The 14,611-nt window shown below is 43.7% G+C and overlaps 2 protein-coding genes across 3 annotated transcripts in view; one reads left to right on the top strand and one right to left on the bottom strand.

The window, feature by feature from the left end:
- GALNT18 (polypeptide N-acetylgalactosaminyltransferase 18) overlaps nt 1–14,611 on the bottom strand; it is a 240,199-nt gene that overhangs the window by 5,645 nt on the left and 219,943 nt on the right. The window contains exons 9-10 of the mRNA XM_077287257.1: nt 11,659–11,754; nt 5,695–5,859 (exon numbers count right to left, since the gene is read on the bottom strand). Coding sequence (XP_077143372.1) covers nt 5,695–5,859; nt 11,659–11,754 — 261 coding nt within the window. The remainder of the gene's footprint in view (nt 1–5,694; nt 5,860–11,658; nt 11,755–14,611) is intronic.
- LOC143806570 (uncharacterized) overlaps nt 1–14,611 on the top strand; it is a 99,021-nt gene that overhangs the window by 64,721 nt on the left and 19,689 nt on the right. The window lies entirely within an intron of this gene.

The raw sequence follows: 14,611 nt of genomic DNA, 5'->3' as shown, positions 1-14,611 counted from the left end.
CCATCCTGCAACATTTACTTCCTCACTCAGTAAGATATGTTCAGGGTTATCTGCACATTGGAGCCACCATTAGGTTCAGTAGACAACACTCCAGTCTCATGTCGGAGGATCACTCTTTCCTAGGGTTCATTACTTTTTGGGTTATGTTGCATACGGCCCTCCAATTGTTAATTATGAGGTCTGTTTACCATTAAAGGCCACACTCTGGTTCTGTGCTGCCGGGGGATGGGTGCCAGTAAGGCAGATCTCTGGTGGTATGTAATGTGACAGCGGGGTATTCCTGGCCTCCGCAGAATATCTGACAGCACAGATGATCAATAAGAGGCTGCACAGCCAGGAATTACACAGATGACAGAGAAATATAAATTATCATCGACATGTAAGAGCAGAGTCTGCAGTGCAGCTGTAAGGGGTTAACGCTTCATCCATGGTGCAGTACAGAAGGTGGGGGCAGTGAGTGTCAGAACGTGGGTCTCCCCGATAGCGGCCAGTTCAGTGACCACATACAGCGCAGACATGGCTCAGGGCTTTTACAAAACTCTGCAGAAAAGTGATGAAATTCAGCACAGATCGCAGCCAGTGCAATGCAGCCGCTTACATCGACATCGTGTCCGCTCCGGGCAGAATTAGGCGGATTTCACACTGATCAATGATTAAAATTTCATTGCGCCAATCTGCACCAAAATTTCCTTCCTTTTAATGTCAGGAGTGGAGAATGAAGCCGCATAAAATATGTATGTCCGCCGTCTGCCGGGGAGAGCGCGGAGGCATTCTCCTGATCATGTGAGTGAGGCGAGCAGATTGCTGGACACGTGCTGTGACATTTGTATCCTGGTGTATCGTGTAGCAGCTGTATGAGCCTGCAGTGCTGCGCTCCTGTGATCTGACAGGTGTGTTCTTCATAGATCTCATGCCGGATTAACATGAGTTTAGCTGATAATCCAGAACTCAGCCACTCGCTTGACGGTGGAGTGTGTTCACATTGATATTCACACCACCCAGCTACGAAAACACGGAAAAGTGGGGTCTCCAGTCATCTCCATCCATCTCATCGCCGGTCATCTTCTCCAATCGGGAGCATCTCTGTTTTTCACTTGTCAAATTCTTCACCATGGACGATCTCAAAAAGAGCGCCTCCCTTATCTACAGGCGGTGTCTGGTACTGCATCTTATCCTCCTGTATTATCTGATCAGCTCATTTTAATGCACCAGCCTAATACAGATCCTTTATAGGTCATTTTATTCCTGCTGTAATATCCGAGGACTGAGTGCCGTTCTGATGCGAGGAGATCACGGTCTATAATGAGCTTTTAGCGCTCGCTGCCAGCGCCGGTGGCCACAGTTTAATTAAGACAAGAAAGGTCAATGGATTCTTAATGGGGAACTTAGATTAGGCTGAAACGCTCATTATATAGCCCATCATTGCTTTATAGCCGCAGAGCTAAGGATGAGTGAGAACCGGTAAGGTAGCCATCACCGCTCCATCCACAGGGGTGTCATCCTTTTTTATAGACTTCTGATAAGTGCTAGTGATGAGCGAGCGTGCTCTGATAAGGCGTTATCGGAGCATGCTCGGGTGCCATCAGAGTTTTCGGCGTGCTCGAGTAATATGTCAGAGTCCCCGCTGCTGCATGTCTGTATTGTAGGACAATCCAGGTGATTTGGATCATTGTGGGTGAAAGATTTTATCACAACTGTGGCGACTTGTGCGTCTCACTGCGACCCCGTTCACTTGCATTATAGTAGTGTCATACAATGATGTTGTCTGTGTGACCAAAGACTCCAATCCAGTCGTGATTCTTCACCGTCTCACTAATGCAAATCTACCCTGTGTTCTGCAATGGGGCACTGACCTACAGTACACCACTAGGACATCCTACTCCTATATCCAAGACTTCTCCTGTGCTGCACCTGTACTCTGGAATGGGCTCTCTATCGGAAAATAAAAACCCACTAATATTATCTGCCTCTGGGAAAGCTGGCTGGATATAAGTATGTCCTGGACTACGGCTGCTGTAGACATTTTTCACCCAGCTTTCCAATACACAGTACACCTGTAGCTGCCAGTTTTTCAAGACTTAAAGCCCGCTGTGGTTAAAGAGCTGCTTCACACATGCAGGCGCGGCAGTGGCCAGGTCGCACAGCAGGGCAGGATCAGTGGAGCCGCCTCAGTGCACAGCCCACCTTAATGGATGAATTAATTAGTAGCAGGTAATTACCAGTCCCGCCGTCCGCGGCACGAGACCTGCTCACAAGATGAACTTACTAAGTCATTAATCAAATTACACGTCTCTGAGAATTCTGCACCAAGTGCTGAGAGGCCACGACATCGAGGATAATGGTGAAAGTAGGAAAATAAAGGGGCATTTACTAGCAATGAGGTTGTCCAGAGGTGTAAAAATATGGATGTTTTGTTGCGGAAACAGCGCCACACCAGGCATGGGTTGTATCAGATTGCAGGACAGATCTGCAATACCACATACATCCAGGGGACAGTAGTGGCGCTGTTCATAATAGTAAGCAAAGCTTGCTCCTTAGAACGGAAATTTTTATGAGCTGTTCAGCAGATGAGCACAAGGCACCAATGAATTCTACAACCCCCAGCCCTGAGGGAAGCTGCCGCTGCCGGACCCCAAGCCCTGGGAGCCGCCACTGCAAGATTCATTGCGAGAGAATAGCCAAAATTCAGTGGGGATATGCTGGGCAATAATCGCTCAGAGTATCTCCTCCTTTTCCTCCCTGGTACAAAAACTTTGTCCTGTTACTTTATTGCATTCCACCAGCCCTGATACATTGTATCAGTTTGGTCTTTGGCTCTGTTCACACTACTATTGGGTTTTCATCGGATGCCCAGATGAGCAGAGCTCAGCCTCTGGCTGTAAACTTGATTCACTAACACCAAGCGGTGATCTACAAAATGGTAATGAATTGAGGCCAATATATTTCCAATTCTCAAGATTGACAATGGCACTGGAGAACGAGAACCACCGCTGCCGTGCGTCACTGTAAGAAATTTACTCCGGAGACTGGAGTACATTTCCGTCATAATTTACACCATAATTATTGTGGCGTAAATTATGAATTTGTCGAGCAAACCCCGCCAGCTAAACGCAGTCTGCTTAAAAACTGTTTAGAACTGGCCTGTCAGCGACAAATGTTGTGCAAACTTTAAGTTTGGCGTAAAATTGTATGAAATATCACAACATTTTTGCCTGAGTTCTGCCAAATACTGCGTGCTGCATCGGGGGCCAAAGTCTACAAGAAAGTGTCAGAACGTTTCAAAACAAGGTGATAAAAAAGATACAGACATCTTTAGGGAGATTTTTTTCTTAACTTTTGCAATGGGGTTTTATTAAAAAGTATAGAACTGTGTGACTTCTACAGCCTCTGTGTATCACAGTACTCTGCATAATGTAACCCTTACCTTTCCTTGCAGCTGCCTTATGACCTGCTGAAGGCTGAACTTGTGTGGTCTTAAATCAGCTTAGAAGTATCAGGAGACATAACAGATAAGGGTTATAGATGCTGCTCAGAACAAGCTCACTGATTTATTCACTTAGGCAGCATTTACGCTGGCTGACTGCGGCTGCTAAACAGAAACCGATCTTCCGTCATTTAATCGCCTATGCGTCATGTGCATAGAACGATCGGTAATATGACTGTTCTGTGCAAGCAGAATATCAATCTTCTCGGCAGCACATCTGTTCACACATGACAAGGTGTTGCTGAGACTGATTTTTAAGCGATCTCAAAAATCGTTTTACACCTACGTTGGGTGATTGGGACTCTGTTTCTAGACAGTCTGATAAATCTGGAAAATAGAATTCCTAGGAACGCTTGTTAACGATAATCTGCCAGTGTGAATGTCACTTGATTCTGCATGCACAGTGATACATAGAGGCTGTAGAAACCAAATGATCTAAAGTTTTAATCAAACCCTATAAGAAAAAAAATATATAATTTTTTTGCCAAAAATAAAATGCCCGGAATGTGTCCATAACTTTTTAATCTTTATTTACAGACCTTTTAAGACCAGTAAAGAAACCATAGGACTGTGACTCGTGTGAAGGATGATCTGATGAGAGACGTGTATACACACCATGTAGGAAAACACATCAGCGTGCTTATTGCTTTCCTCCCGGGACTCCGCAGTATTACGCTCCTCCATCTCAATAACCTCATTTATATGATGTTATGATGTAATTTTATACAATATAAACCCCCAAATCTTATACACACCCCCCCCCCCCCCGCGATGATCTCCCCTCGTCTTACATATGTATTTTCTGTCTAGAAGTTGAGATTTCTAAGTGCAAAATGATTCTGTTGAAGCAGAAAATGACAGCGGATAACAAGGCGCCAAATGGTTTGTGGCTTCACAGCTGAAAGCCGATTGTTTCCCTGAATGCGGACAGAATATAAAATCATCTGCCACAATTTCTTTCTTGTTTGGTCTCTTAAGCCGAGATATTGTGATGCGCTGACCTCCCGCAAACAGACAGCCCGGACCGCAGCCGCCAGATGAGCTCAGATCTTGCAATTTGTCACTTTCAATATCTCCAGTCAGACGACAAGCCACAAAGTCCTCCGTCTGATGAGACTTGGGGAGATTTGTCCGCTTCTATTTTCAGGAGACATGGCTTCCTGCATGTGACAAGCTGTGAAATATAGGAGTCTACGGAGAGATGACCTGAAAACGCCAGTGTGGTGCACGGCCAGCGCCGCCGTGGCTCAATAACACCCAGTTATCGGGATATTGAATCTGTTAGGTCAGATAATGCACTCGTTTGTCAGGCGGAAAATCAGGAGCCTCGTCAGAGAGGCACGAAAGCGAGAGGTATCTCACGAACGGAGTGTGTGTGTATATAATCTATGTATAAAGTCATTATGTACAAAAGCTGATCCTGAGTATTATTCCCCAGAGCTGCACTCACTATTCTGCTGGTACAGTCACTGTGTACACACATTACTGATCCTGTAATGATCCTGAGTTACATCCTGAGTATTATTCCCCAGAGCTGCACTCACTATTCTGCTGGTACAGTCACTGTGTACACACATTACTGATCCTGTAATGATCCTGAGTTACATCCTGAGTATTATTCCCAAGAGCTGCACTCACTATTCTGCTGGTACAGTCACTGTGTACATACATTACTGATCCTGTAATGATCCTGAGTTACATCCCTTAACTAGGTTCACATTTTGTTAACAGCAGCCCGTTCAACACATGCATTAACGGGCTGCTGTTAACGCAAGTGCCGATATGTCGTCGCGCTAGTGCAGATAGAGCTAACAGATGCTCTATCTGCGCTAGCAGTGACGGACCCGGAAACGCTGCAGTCCACGTCCCAGGGTCCGTCACTCAATGACGGCACATCGCTAGCGCATGCCCATTGAGGGCGTGCGCTAGCAATGCGTCCGACATTGGACTAAATGGCGGCGTTAGACGGACTACGTTACACCGCGTTATGCCGCGGTGTAACGTAGTCCATCTAACGGATGCCAAAAACGTAATGTGAACCACAGTGACTGCACCAGCAGAATAGTGAGTGCAGCTCTGGAGTATAATTCAGGATGTAACAGATACACAGTTTTGTTTGATTGACATGTGACTGTCAGACTTTGCATTTAGGTCTCTCTTCTGCCCTATAGGCCATTGTTTATAGGTTATAATGTACGATTGGAAATTACCTGATTAAATTGCCAGTACAGTTTCATCCTCTTGGCTCTGGCGTAGTTGCATTCGATCAGTCTCGGCCGGCTGTTCACATCCACCAAGCAGCGGTTGTCGTCGTCATCCATTGTTGGGCTCAAGACGCCGACGTGAAGCTGCTGGGAGCTGGAGTAGTAAACGTTCTGCAGATGGGAGAAGGCAGGATTTCAGTTTGGTGAGGATCTAATGCTGATCACAGTCTAATGAAGTTTCCATAGTTTTCTAATCTACCGTGTCTCAATTCCTTGGCATTTCTAAGATCTCTATTTGCCAACCGTGGAGATTTCCAGAATAGTCAGAGAGCTTGTCTTTTCTAGCTTACATGTCTGAAGATCTGATACAGAATCCTCTGGTTTAAATGGAGACTGTCGACACAAAATGACTGCTCAAACCAAGCACAGGCGCTCGGTGTACCCTTGGTGAGACCAAGCAGTTTACATATTCCCACCTATCTGACTCCAATCTCCTCTGGATTCTGTATAAATCGATGAAGAAGAGGGCAGAAATAGCTGGAGAACAGTAGGAGGAAGGTGCGCTGAGCTCTTCGGTCACACCAAGGGTGCACCGATCGCCTGTGCTTGGTTTGAACAGTCATGTTGTGCTGACAGATTTTAAGTCTTGGAATATTTACAGATCTTGAGAATGGAAACACGTGGTCTATTAGAAAGTTGCTGAATTCTCCACGGCACAATTTTGAAGCTTCATTTCCATCACCCCTTTAATAGAGCGAGCGGGGGAGGGGGTGGGGACACGTTTACATCTTTTCCGCACGTTTGAACTTTCTAGATAATCTTGCTTTCCTGATTCTTCAGCTCATATCTAGCTTTTCCATTCATGTCTTTCCTGATTTAAGTGATCTGACGCCCGACACTCGTGTTATTCATTTTTATCAGGCAGCGGGTGTCGGGTTTATCACCTGTACCGTGCGCCTGGCGCCCCGACCCCTCCGCGAGCCTCCATCAGCGCTGTAACTGATAGAATACAATTTCCGAGCAGTCACCTTTGATTCGCAGGGCTCATTAGGCAGGAGTCGGCGGGCGTCTGCACTGCGCATATTAATGATCACGCTATGCGTTTCGTTATAGTTATCATTGTACAAAAAAATGGAGGCTGATTGCGGCACTCCATCACTGTCGGCGGTGTTTTTTTTTGTTTTTTTTTTAAAGGGTCCACGTAGGCTTTTAAGCACGGCAGCTTAGATTGCTCTTCTACGTATTCTATGGGATTTCTGTCAGGGATTTGCTTACTGCAGCACCTTCCCCGGCTCCCAGCTGATCCTGAAGATGAATGGCCTCCTCTTGACACCTGATTTAGATGCCTCTCGTCTGAGCCGTGTGACCCAATTAAAGCGACTTCTTTCCCGGCAAAGCTCTTTGGGATTTATATAATAAGGTTTTTATGAACATCGGGGTCCCTTTAAGAGCGTGTATTGATGATGCTGACAGCTAGGTGCTGCTTTATAGCTGCATTGGCAAAAAACGGCACCTGATTAAAAAGTGCTGTATCCAATAGCTAATTAAAAAATTTTTTAAAAAATTCTTATTAAAAAAAGTTATTGCACATGAATATTATGGATGTGCAACTGTGTGTGACTGCAGCTCATCAGCGGCCATAGTTAAAGGTCTGGATCGGCTCAGTGCGTACATGCACGTGCGACATTTCGGCAGCAGTAAGTGCAACTGTGGATTTTGTGGCCGGCGCGTTTACGCTGCACATCTCACTATTTGCACTGCAGAGACTGAAATCTGCAATGACAACTGCAGCATAAATTGCAGCGTAATATTCCACACTCCCCGCAGGGAGCACGAGAGATTTCTTTAAAATCTCATACAAAGTGAGGCTACTGTGATGTGCTGCTTATTTTCTATCTACTAAATCAGGACGGAAAATCCGCTGCATGTGCACTTCACATTAACCCCTGGGGGAAGCGACTCGCAGCAGATTAGTTGCAGGGATTGTGTCCTTCATCTGAAAGGGGCTTGAAAAAAAATCTATATACTAGCAGCAGAAACAGGGATAATGTTGTGCTTTATCTTTTAAATAAAAAAAAAATTGTTTAATTTTTAATTTATTTTTTAAAATACATTTACGGTATGTAGAGATCAGTGAACCTAAACTGTAAAGCTCGGGGTTCGTACCGGTGCTGAACTCTGAACATAGACTTCTCCAGGAAGCCCGATTTACAGTTCAGGAGTCCAATAGAGAGTGCGAGGGTTCAAAAGTTCAGGTCCCCATTGATTTCAATGGGGTTCGCGATCAGATTAGAGTTTGGGTACAGTTCTGGTACCTGATCCAAGCTTTGGACTAAAGGTTACCAGTACCCAAACTTCCATGGGTCTGCTCATCATGGAGAAACTCTGCAGCAGAAATGGAGCGGCGGTTCAGATCCTCTATACATGTACTGTTAAAAAGCAAAGAACTGCACAATTAACCATCTAGTGCACGAGGCCATGTTACCTAAACTCTGCAGTTTTCCGCTGCATTTTTTTTCTGCAGATAATTTGCTGCATCTAACAATTCAAGGAAAGTTAATGTGTTTTCAAGAAACTCACATCCTCTGTGTCTAATGGAAGACTGTTCTTTCCAGTAACTTTTACATGAGGAATAACAGGGTTTCTACTCAGATGATTTTCACCACTTTTTCCATCGACAGGTTCTCTTCATTTGCAGCTAACTGAGCTACTGAGAGGAGACAAGCTGCTATGATGTGTCCCATGCACAGGACGCAGAGACAAGAGGGATTCCTGCTCATCATACCTTTGTCAGACAGAGGGAAGCAGCAGCAACATGGAGGACATTATAAAGCAATAGGGATCTGTGTGGATCTGAATCCAGCTCTGGAGTGAGGGAAAAGACTTGTTGAAAGCTCAGTATGATCTTTCTGTGTCTCCCTCTGCTTGTTTCCTCCTGCTGCTCCTCTTTTCTCCATAATGTATAATGAATCTGTGGTGCAACCTGATCCTGCAGTGTGCGAACGTCCTTCTTGGCTTGACCAATAATAATAATAATCTTTATTTTTATATAGCGCTAACATATTCCGCAGCGCTTTACAGTTTGCACACATTATCATCACTGTCCCCGATGGCGCTCACAATCTAAATTCCCTATCAGTATGTCTTTGACAGAGTGGAGCTGTTTTCTGAGCATGGATGGTGAGTGCAGGAGGCAGGGGGAAAGAAGCTTATTTTTCTGATTGAAATATATAATTAAGTTTCTTATTTGTTTTGATTTATGCAAAGTTTGTTAAAAGTACTGTTTAAAGTCTATGCTAAACTGTGTTTTTGTTGTTTGTTTTACCCTTCGGACTTCTTTTGAGGAGTCTGAGGAAAAAAACATAGGTAAATTGCATTTTGAAGTGCAAAAAAAAATACATAAAAAAAGCAAGAAAAATGCAAGATATATAGAGAGAATTAGATATAAAATATTGGAGAAAGAGGGCAAAAAGGCATAAAACAAGAAATCTATATTCTCTACAACCCTCTGGGGCTATTATATAACACTTCCCCCTTAAGACACTTTTTCCCCCTTTTATTCATTCTACATAACCAGAGAAGAGCAGATGTAGGAGCCAATCATGTCATCCTCGATCCACATTACTGGGCTCTTTCACCTCGCCGGTGGCTGCTATCGATCGGCCCCCGTTTTATCACATCAGTTACATCTGTATTAAAAATTGATGGATGCTTCACAGTAGAGGATGAGATGGCAGTGGGGGGAGGGGAGAGTCGCCTGCTACACGTGTCTGCAGCCTGCAACATGTGCACATAACATAATGGTTTATTTAAAGGGACAGATGCAACTGTATCAGATGGTGAATATATTCAAAGACTGCAATCCCTGTGGGTATCCAGACCCCCAAAAATAGCCATATATGAATTGATACCACTTGTCTAACAAATGTGTATTTTAAAACCGAGAAAGACAAAACATCTGGAAACTATTGCATTGTTGGCTGCAGTACCGCTTTTCACCACTGTGGCAGCGGTAAATGCTTTCCATAGAAACCAATGCAATAGCGCCACCTGTAATGGAGAAACTTGCACTATTTGTGGTTGGGAGGTTCATCCAGTAATGGGAGCTACCTTGCTGTAATTAATTATGGAGAATAACTCTATAACCTAGGTATAGTTTTAGGTGATAAAATACTTTCCCTTTAAGAAGTACATTCTATGTAAGGATTGTTATTATGCAAAGCTGAATTGAAGTGTCAGTCTCCTCACTCCTGCGGGTTTGAAATGTCGGCGGGAGTTTTTCTCGATACAAAGGCAACGTCAGGTTTTACCCCCCAATGACTGAGACTGAAAGGCGTCAAACATCTGATTGTTCTCTATTGACTTTTCGCTCTGTATGACTAATCCCTATGAATGAAAACCGCGGCTATTTTCGCTGGGCTGCAATTATTCAGTTACTTCCATCCTGCGTGCTCTCTGACTTGAATGGCGTCGCAGCTGGGGCTGGGCTTTCACTCAATCTCTTGCTTAAAAGTTCATAAACCTTCTTAAGACTGTTATTGTTGAGAGGCCTTCACATGGAGATGTGGACCCTTAAGCATATGGGGGTCCCAGGGGCAGGAGGAGAGCCGTAATAAATGCGGGGGAGGGGAGGATATCTGGTGGCGGGGGCATTGCTCATAGTCCCCGTGTTATATGGGACGCTATACTGTATATACCGTACCATGCAACATCGGAAGAGGCAGATCTGCACTATCCGCCAAACTGGAGAAAGAGGAAAGTAAAGGCTAGGTTCACACGTCGCATATTTGGGGACCACGATTTACACACATAACATTATTCAGCACTCGGAAAGTGGAAAGGTGAAATCTTTTTTGGGGGGTCATGGAGATCAAGTTTTTTTTTGTGCGTGTTTCTTTTTAAAATTTGCAGCGTGTCAATTCTTTGTGCAGAATCCGCTTGGATTTTCAGCCGTTGCAAAGGAAAGTGTTAAATCTGCAGCAAAATCTCAACAAAAATCAGCGCTAAATATGTAATGTGTGAATCCAGCCTGAGACCAGATGTGACTACGGGCTGCATTTACATGTCCATTCACAGCCTGCAATCCCTGCACTCACCGAGGGTCTCCAGACCCCAACTAATAGCCATACAAGCTGATAAGAGCCGGCCATTTCGGGGCAGGTGACCTGTGGTCACTGTGGGGTTTGTGTTCCGTTCATGAACTGTGGAAAACGGACTTGTGAATGGAGCCTTAGGCCACGTCCTCATGTGCTAAAATGTGGCTGTTATTTTTCTGCACCATGAAATATCAATTTATTTTGATAAGTGCATTTTTTCCTTTGTGGTTTTGTTGCAGTTTTTTTTAAATGCATATTTTTAGTACCAAACGAATGGGGTAGAAACGGGGGAAAAAAGTTGCTCCAAAAACTGCACAGCTCAAAAGCGTCTCTAAGTGCACAATGGCCACGAGTTTTCATCCAATCACATCCATTTTGCCTGAATTGTTAAAAGCAGATTTTTTTGCACAAAAAAACGCAGCAGAAAAGATTCTGAATACGCTACATGTGAACATGGCTCTGTGTACATCCTAAGGGCACAATCAGATGGCTGTATGAATTAGTACGCAATGTATGGACTGGCCGGCGGCTCTCCCACCCGAGTGCGACAGACGCATAGAAATACATGAAGCAGTCACCCGCAGGTAGGGACAGCCGCCGGCCAGTCCGTGCACTGCACTCTCATTTATACGCCCGTCTGACTGCACCCTAATATTTAGCCATGAAGCCTACCATATTTAACCATATTTATTGCAGTGGATGATGCATCTTAAGCCCCTTTGGCCTAAATCTGTCACCTAATTTATATCATTAGTTTGCATCAAAATGTTTGCACAACTTTTTCACTTGGCACATTTCAAATAAATGCAAAAAAAAAAAAAGCGTCTAAAGGGAATAACAATAAATGTGGTGAAAGGCGTGCAGTGTAACGAACCTGTGGCGTGAGCCCATGGCAGATGTACAGGATGGGGATGTTGTCCGTGTCCGGCCCCTGGTCAAGGCACAGGTCTGTCTTCAGGGAGTTCTGCAGCTGAAAAGCAAAAATAAAAAAAAATAGTAACAAACATGAGACTACACGGTGTTCCAAATTATTATGCAAATTGGATTTAAGTGTCTTAAAGATTTAATTGTTTTGTTTTTCAAATAAACTCGTGGATGGTATTGTGTCTCAGGGCTCAATGAATCACTGAAATCAATCTTAAACACATGTGATAATTAGTTTTCCAGGTGATTCTAATTAAAGGAAAACTACTCAAAAATGATGTTCCACATTATTATGCAGGTCACAGGTTTCAAGCAATATGGGAAATAAAAAGGATCTCTGCTGCTGAAAAGCATTAAATAGTGCAATGCCTTGGACAAGGTATGAAAAAATTAGATATTTCACGAAAACTTAAGAGTGATCATCATACTCTGATGAGATTTGTAACTGAAACAGAGCACAGACAGAGTTCATGCAAATAAAGGCATAATGAGGAAGTTTTCTGGCAGACAAATTCATTGGATTAAGAGAGCAGCTGCCAAAATACCATTACAAAGCAGCAAACAGTTATTTGAAGCTGTTGGTGCATCTGGATTCCCTCGAACCTCAAGGTGTAGGATCCTTCAAAGCCTTGCTGTGGTGCATAAACCTAAAATTCGGCCACCCCTAAACAGTGTTCACAAGCAGAAACGGTTGCAGTGGGCCCAGACATACATGAAGACTAATTTTCAAACAGTCTTGTTTACTGATGAGTGTCGACCAACTCTGGACTGTCCAGATGGATGGAGTAGTGGATGGTTGGTGGATGGCCATGTCCCAACAAGGCTGCAACGTCAGCAAGGAGGTGGAGGAGTCATGTTTTGGGCTGGAATCATGGGGAACCAGCTGGTAGGACTCTTTAAGGTTCCTGAAGGTGTGAAAATGACCTCTGCAAAGTATATAGAGTCTCTGACTGACAACTTTCTTCCATGGTCTAAAAAGCAGAAACGTGCCTTCAGGAACAAAATCACCTTCATGCATGACAATGAATACCTCTCAGTAATTGGCTGCTATGGGCATAAAAGGAGATAAACTCATGGTGTGGCCGCCATCTTCCCCTGACCTCAACCCTATAGAGAACCTTTGGAGTATCATCAAGCAAAAGATCTATGAGGGTGGGAGGTAGTTCACATCAAAACAGCAGCTCTGGGAGGCTATTCTGACTTCATGCAAAGAAATACAAGCAGAAACTCTCCATAAACTGACAAGTTCAATGGATGCAAGAATTGTGAAGGTGATATCAATGAAGGGTCCTATGTTAACATGTAACTTGGCCTGTTAGGATGTTTTGGAGTTAAATAGCTTTTTTGTTCAGTGAATGTGACCTCCTAATGCTGCAAATTCCACAAATGAGCATTTTCAGTTCTTTAAAACAGATCAAATGTTTAGAAATTCTACTGTGCCTAATAATTTGGAACAGTGCATTTTGAGTTTTTATTCATTTTGGAGATTATACTGTTATCATTGGGAGGTTTCTTCAATAAAATTCGATGTATAATCTAACGGGTGATGACTTTTATTAGACTGACTGTCATTTGCACCGACCATTTAGGAAAATCCGAGAAAAATGACATTTGCATAATAATTTGGAACATAGTGTATAATGACGTTCCTAAAAAACAAACACTGACCCCTTCTACCGATCCATCCGGTTATGTTAATTACATAAAGTACGACTTTGGGTTATAATCGAATCCCCTCTATATAGGTCACAAAAAATGGTGCACAGGCGAGGGCACCTGCAGCGTTTGTTTGTTTTTTTCCCAAATGCCATGTAAATGGCGCAATAAAGTGTCGGCAGTGAGCGCGGCCTCCATCTTGCAGTCTGTCACGGTGTAGGAATAAATAAGTATTCCGCACAATTTCTATAGGATCGGCCCAGATGGGTCTACGCTGCACAATCAGCACCAGGGTCACGTAGACGTGCGGATTACAGGGTCTGCCGTGGCCACCGCCGTCTTTCACATTGGTATAAAATGACATATTAATCAAAGACAAAGTGAACTGAGAAATTGGATCTGCTCCTTCAAGCAAAGAAAATATATTTATTGTCCCATCTGATTAACAAACTCATTGTGACTTTAATGTGAAACATGATTGCGGCGCGGCCGGCGAGGAGATAGAGAATTACCGGCTGCGTGGCTGGGACCGGTCTGGAATGACACTTTAACCTTGTCCTGTGACTGTGGGCAAAGTGAATGAAGACCAGAAATGGTGTGAAAATTAGCTACAGGGCGGAAGGTCGGTCACCTCCTTTCTGTTAAGCTTTTTCATGCATAAATCCGCCATGTCCGGGGACTAATGAGCGACCAGATAATGGGGCATTCAGATCGCCACCATTTAACATTGTGCAGGCTCAATTAAGTAAAGGACCAGTGGAAGTGATTCATTCTGAAAATGATGGGAACCTCCTCGAGCTGAAGAAGACTGTATCTGTAAACGTATCTTTCCCTTTTACGCCTATTTTTAAGCTTATTTTGTGTTCGCCAATGTAGGTAAAGGTTATGCCAAAAAGATGTAATTTTTGTAACATTTTCTGAATTGTTAAGACAGACAGAAAAGATAATTTATAAAGAACATAAAATTATATATTGGGCTTCTGCGGTTTACATTTTTCACCGTTTTTAAGATCTCCGCCTGCTGTCTGTGAACTCTGGGGGGGAAAAAAAAAAAAACCATCTGAGTTTACAAGTCTTGGTGCACTATTGTTACATGTAGAGATGGAATACAACTGTAGCAAAGCTTCAGCTGTGAGAACTATTAAGCTTTAACAGGTTTTCAGCCTGTCTATGTAAATATGAATGTTCCTATTCTGACAGCAAGCAGAGATCCTGAAAATGAGACCGAATTGAAACCCAAAGACTAT

The sequence above is a fragment of the Ranitomeya variabilis genome, chromosome 2 (assembly GCF_051348905.1).
Source record: "Ranitomeya variabilis isolate aRanVar5 chromosome 2, aRanVar5.hap1, whole genome shotgun sequence".
In the NCBI taxonomy this organism is placed as follows: Eukaryota; Metazoa; Chordata; class Amphibia; order Anura; family Dendrobatidae; genus Ranitomeya; species Ranitomeya variabilis.
This window is presented reverse-complemented; position numbering and strand designations above follow the sequence as displayed.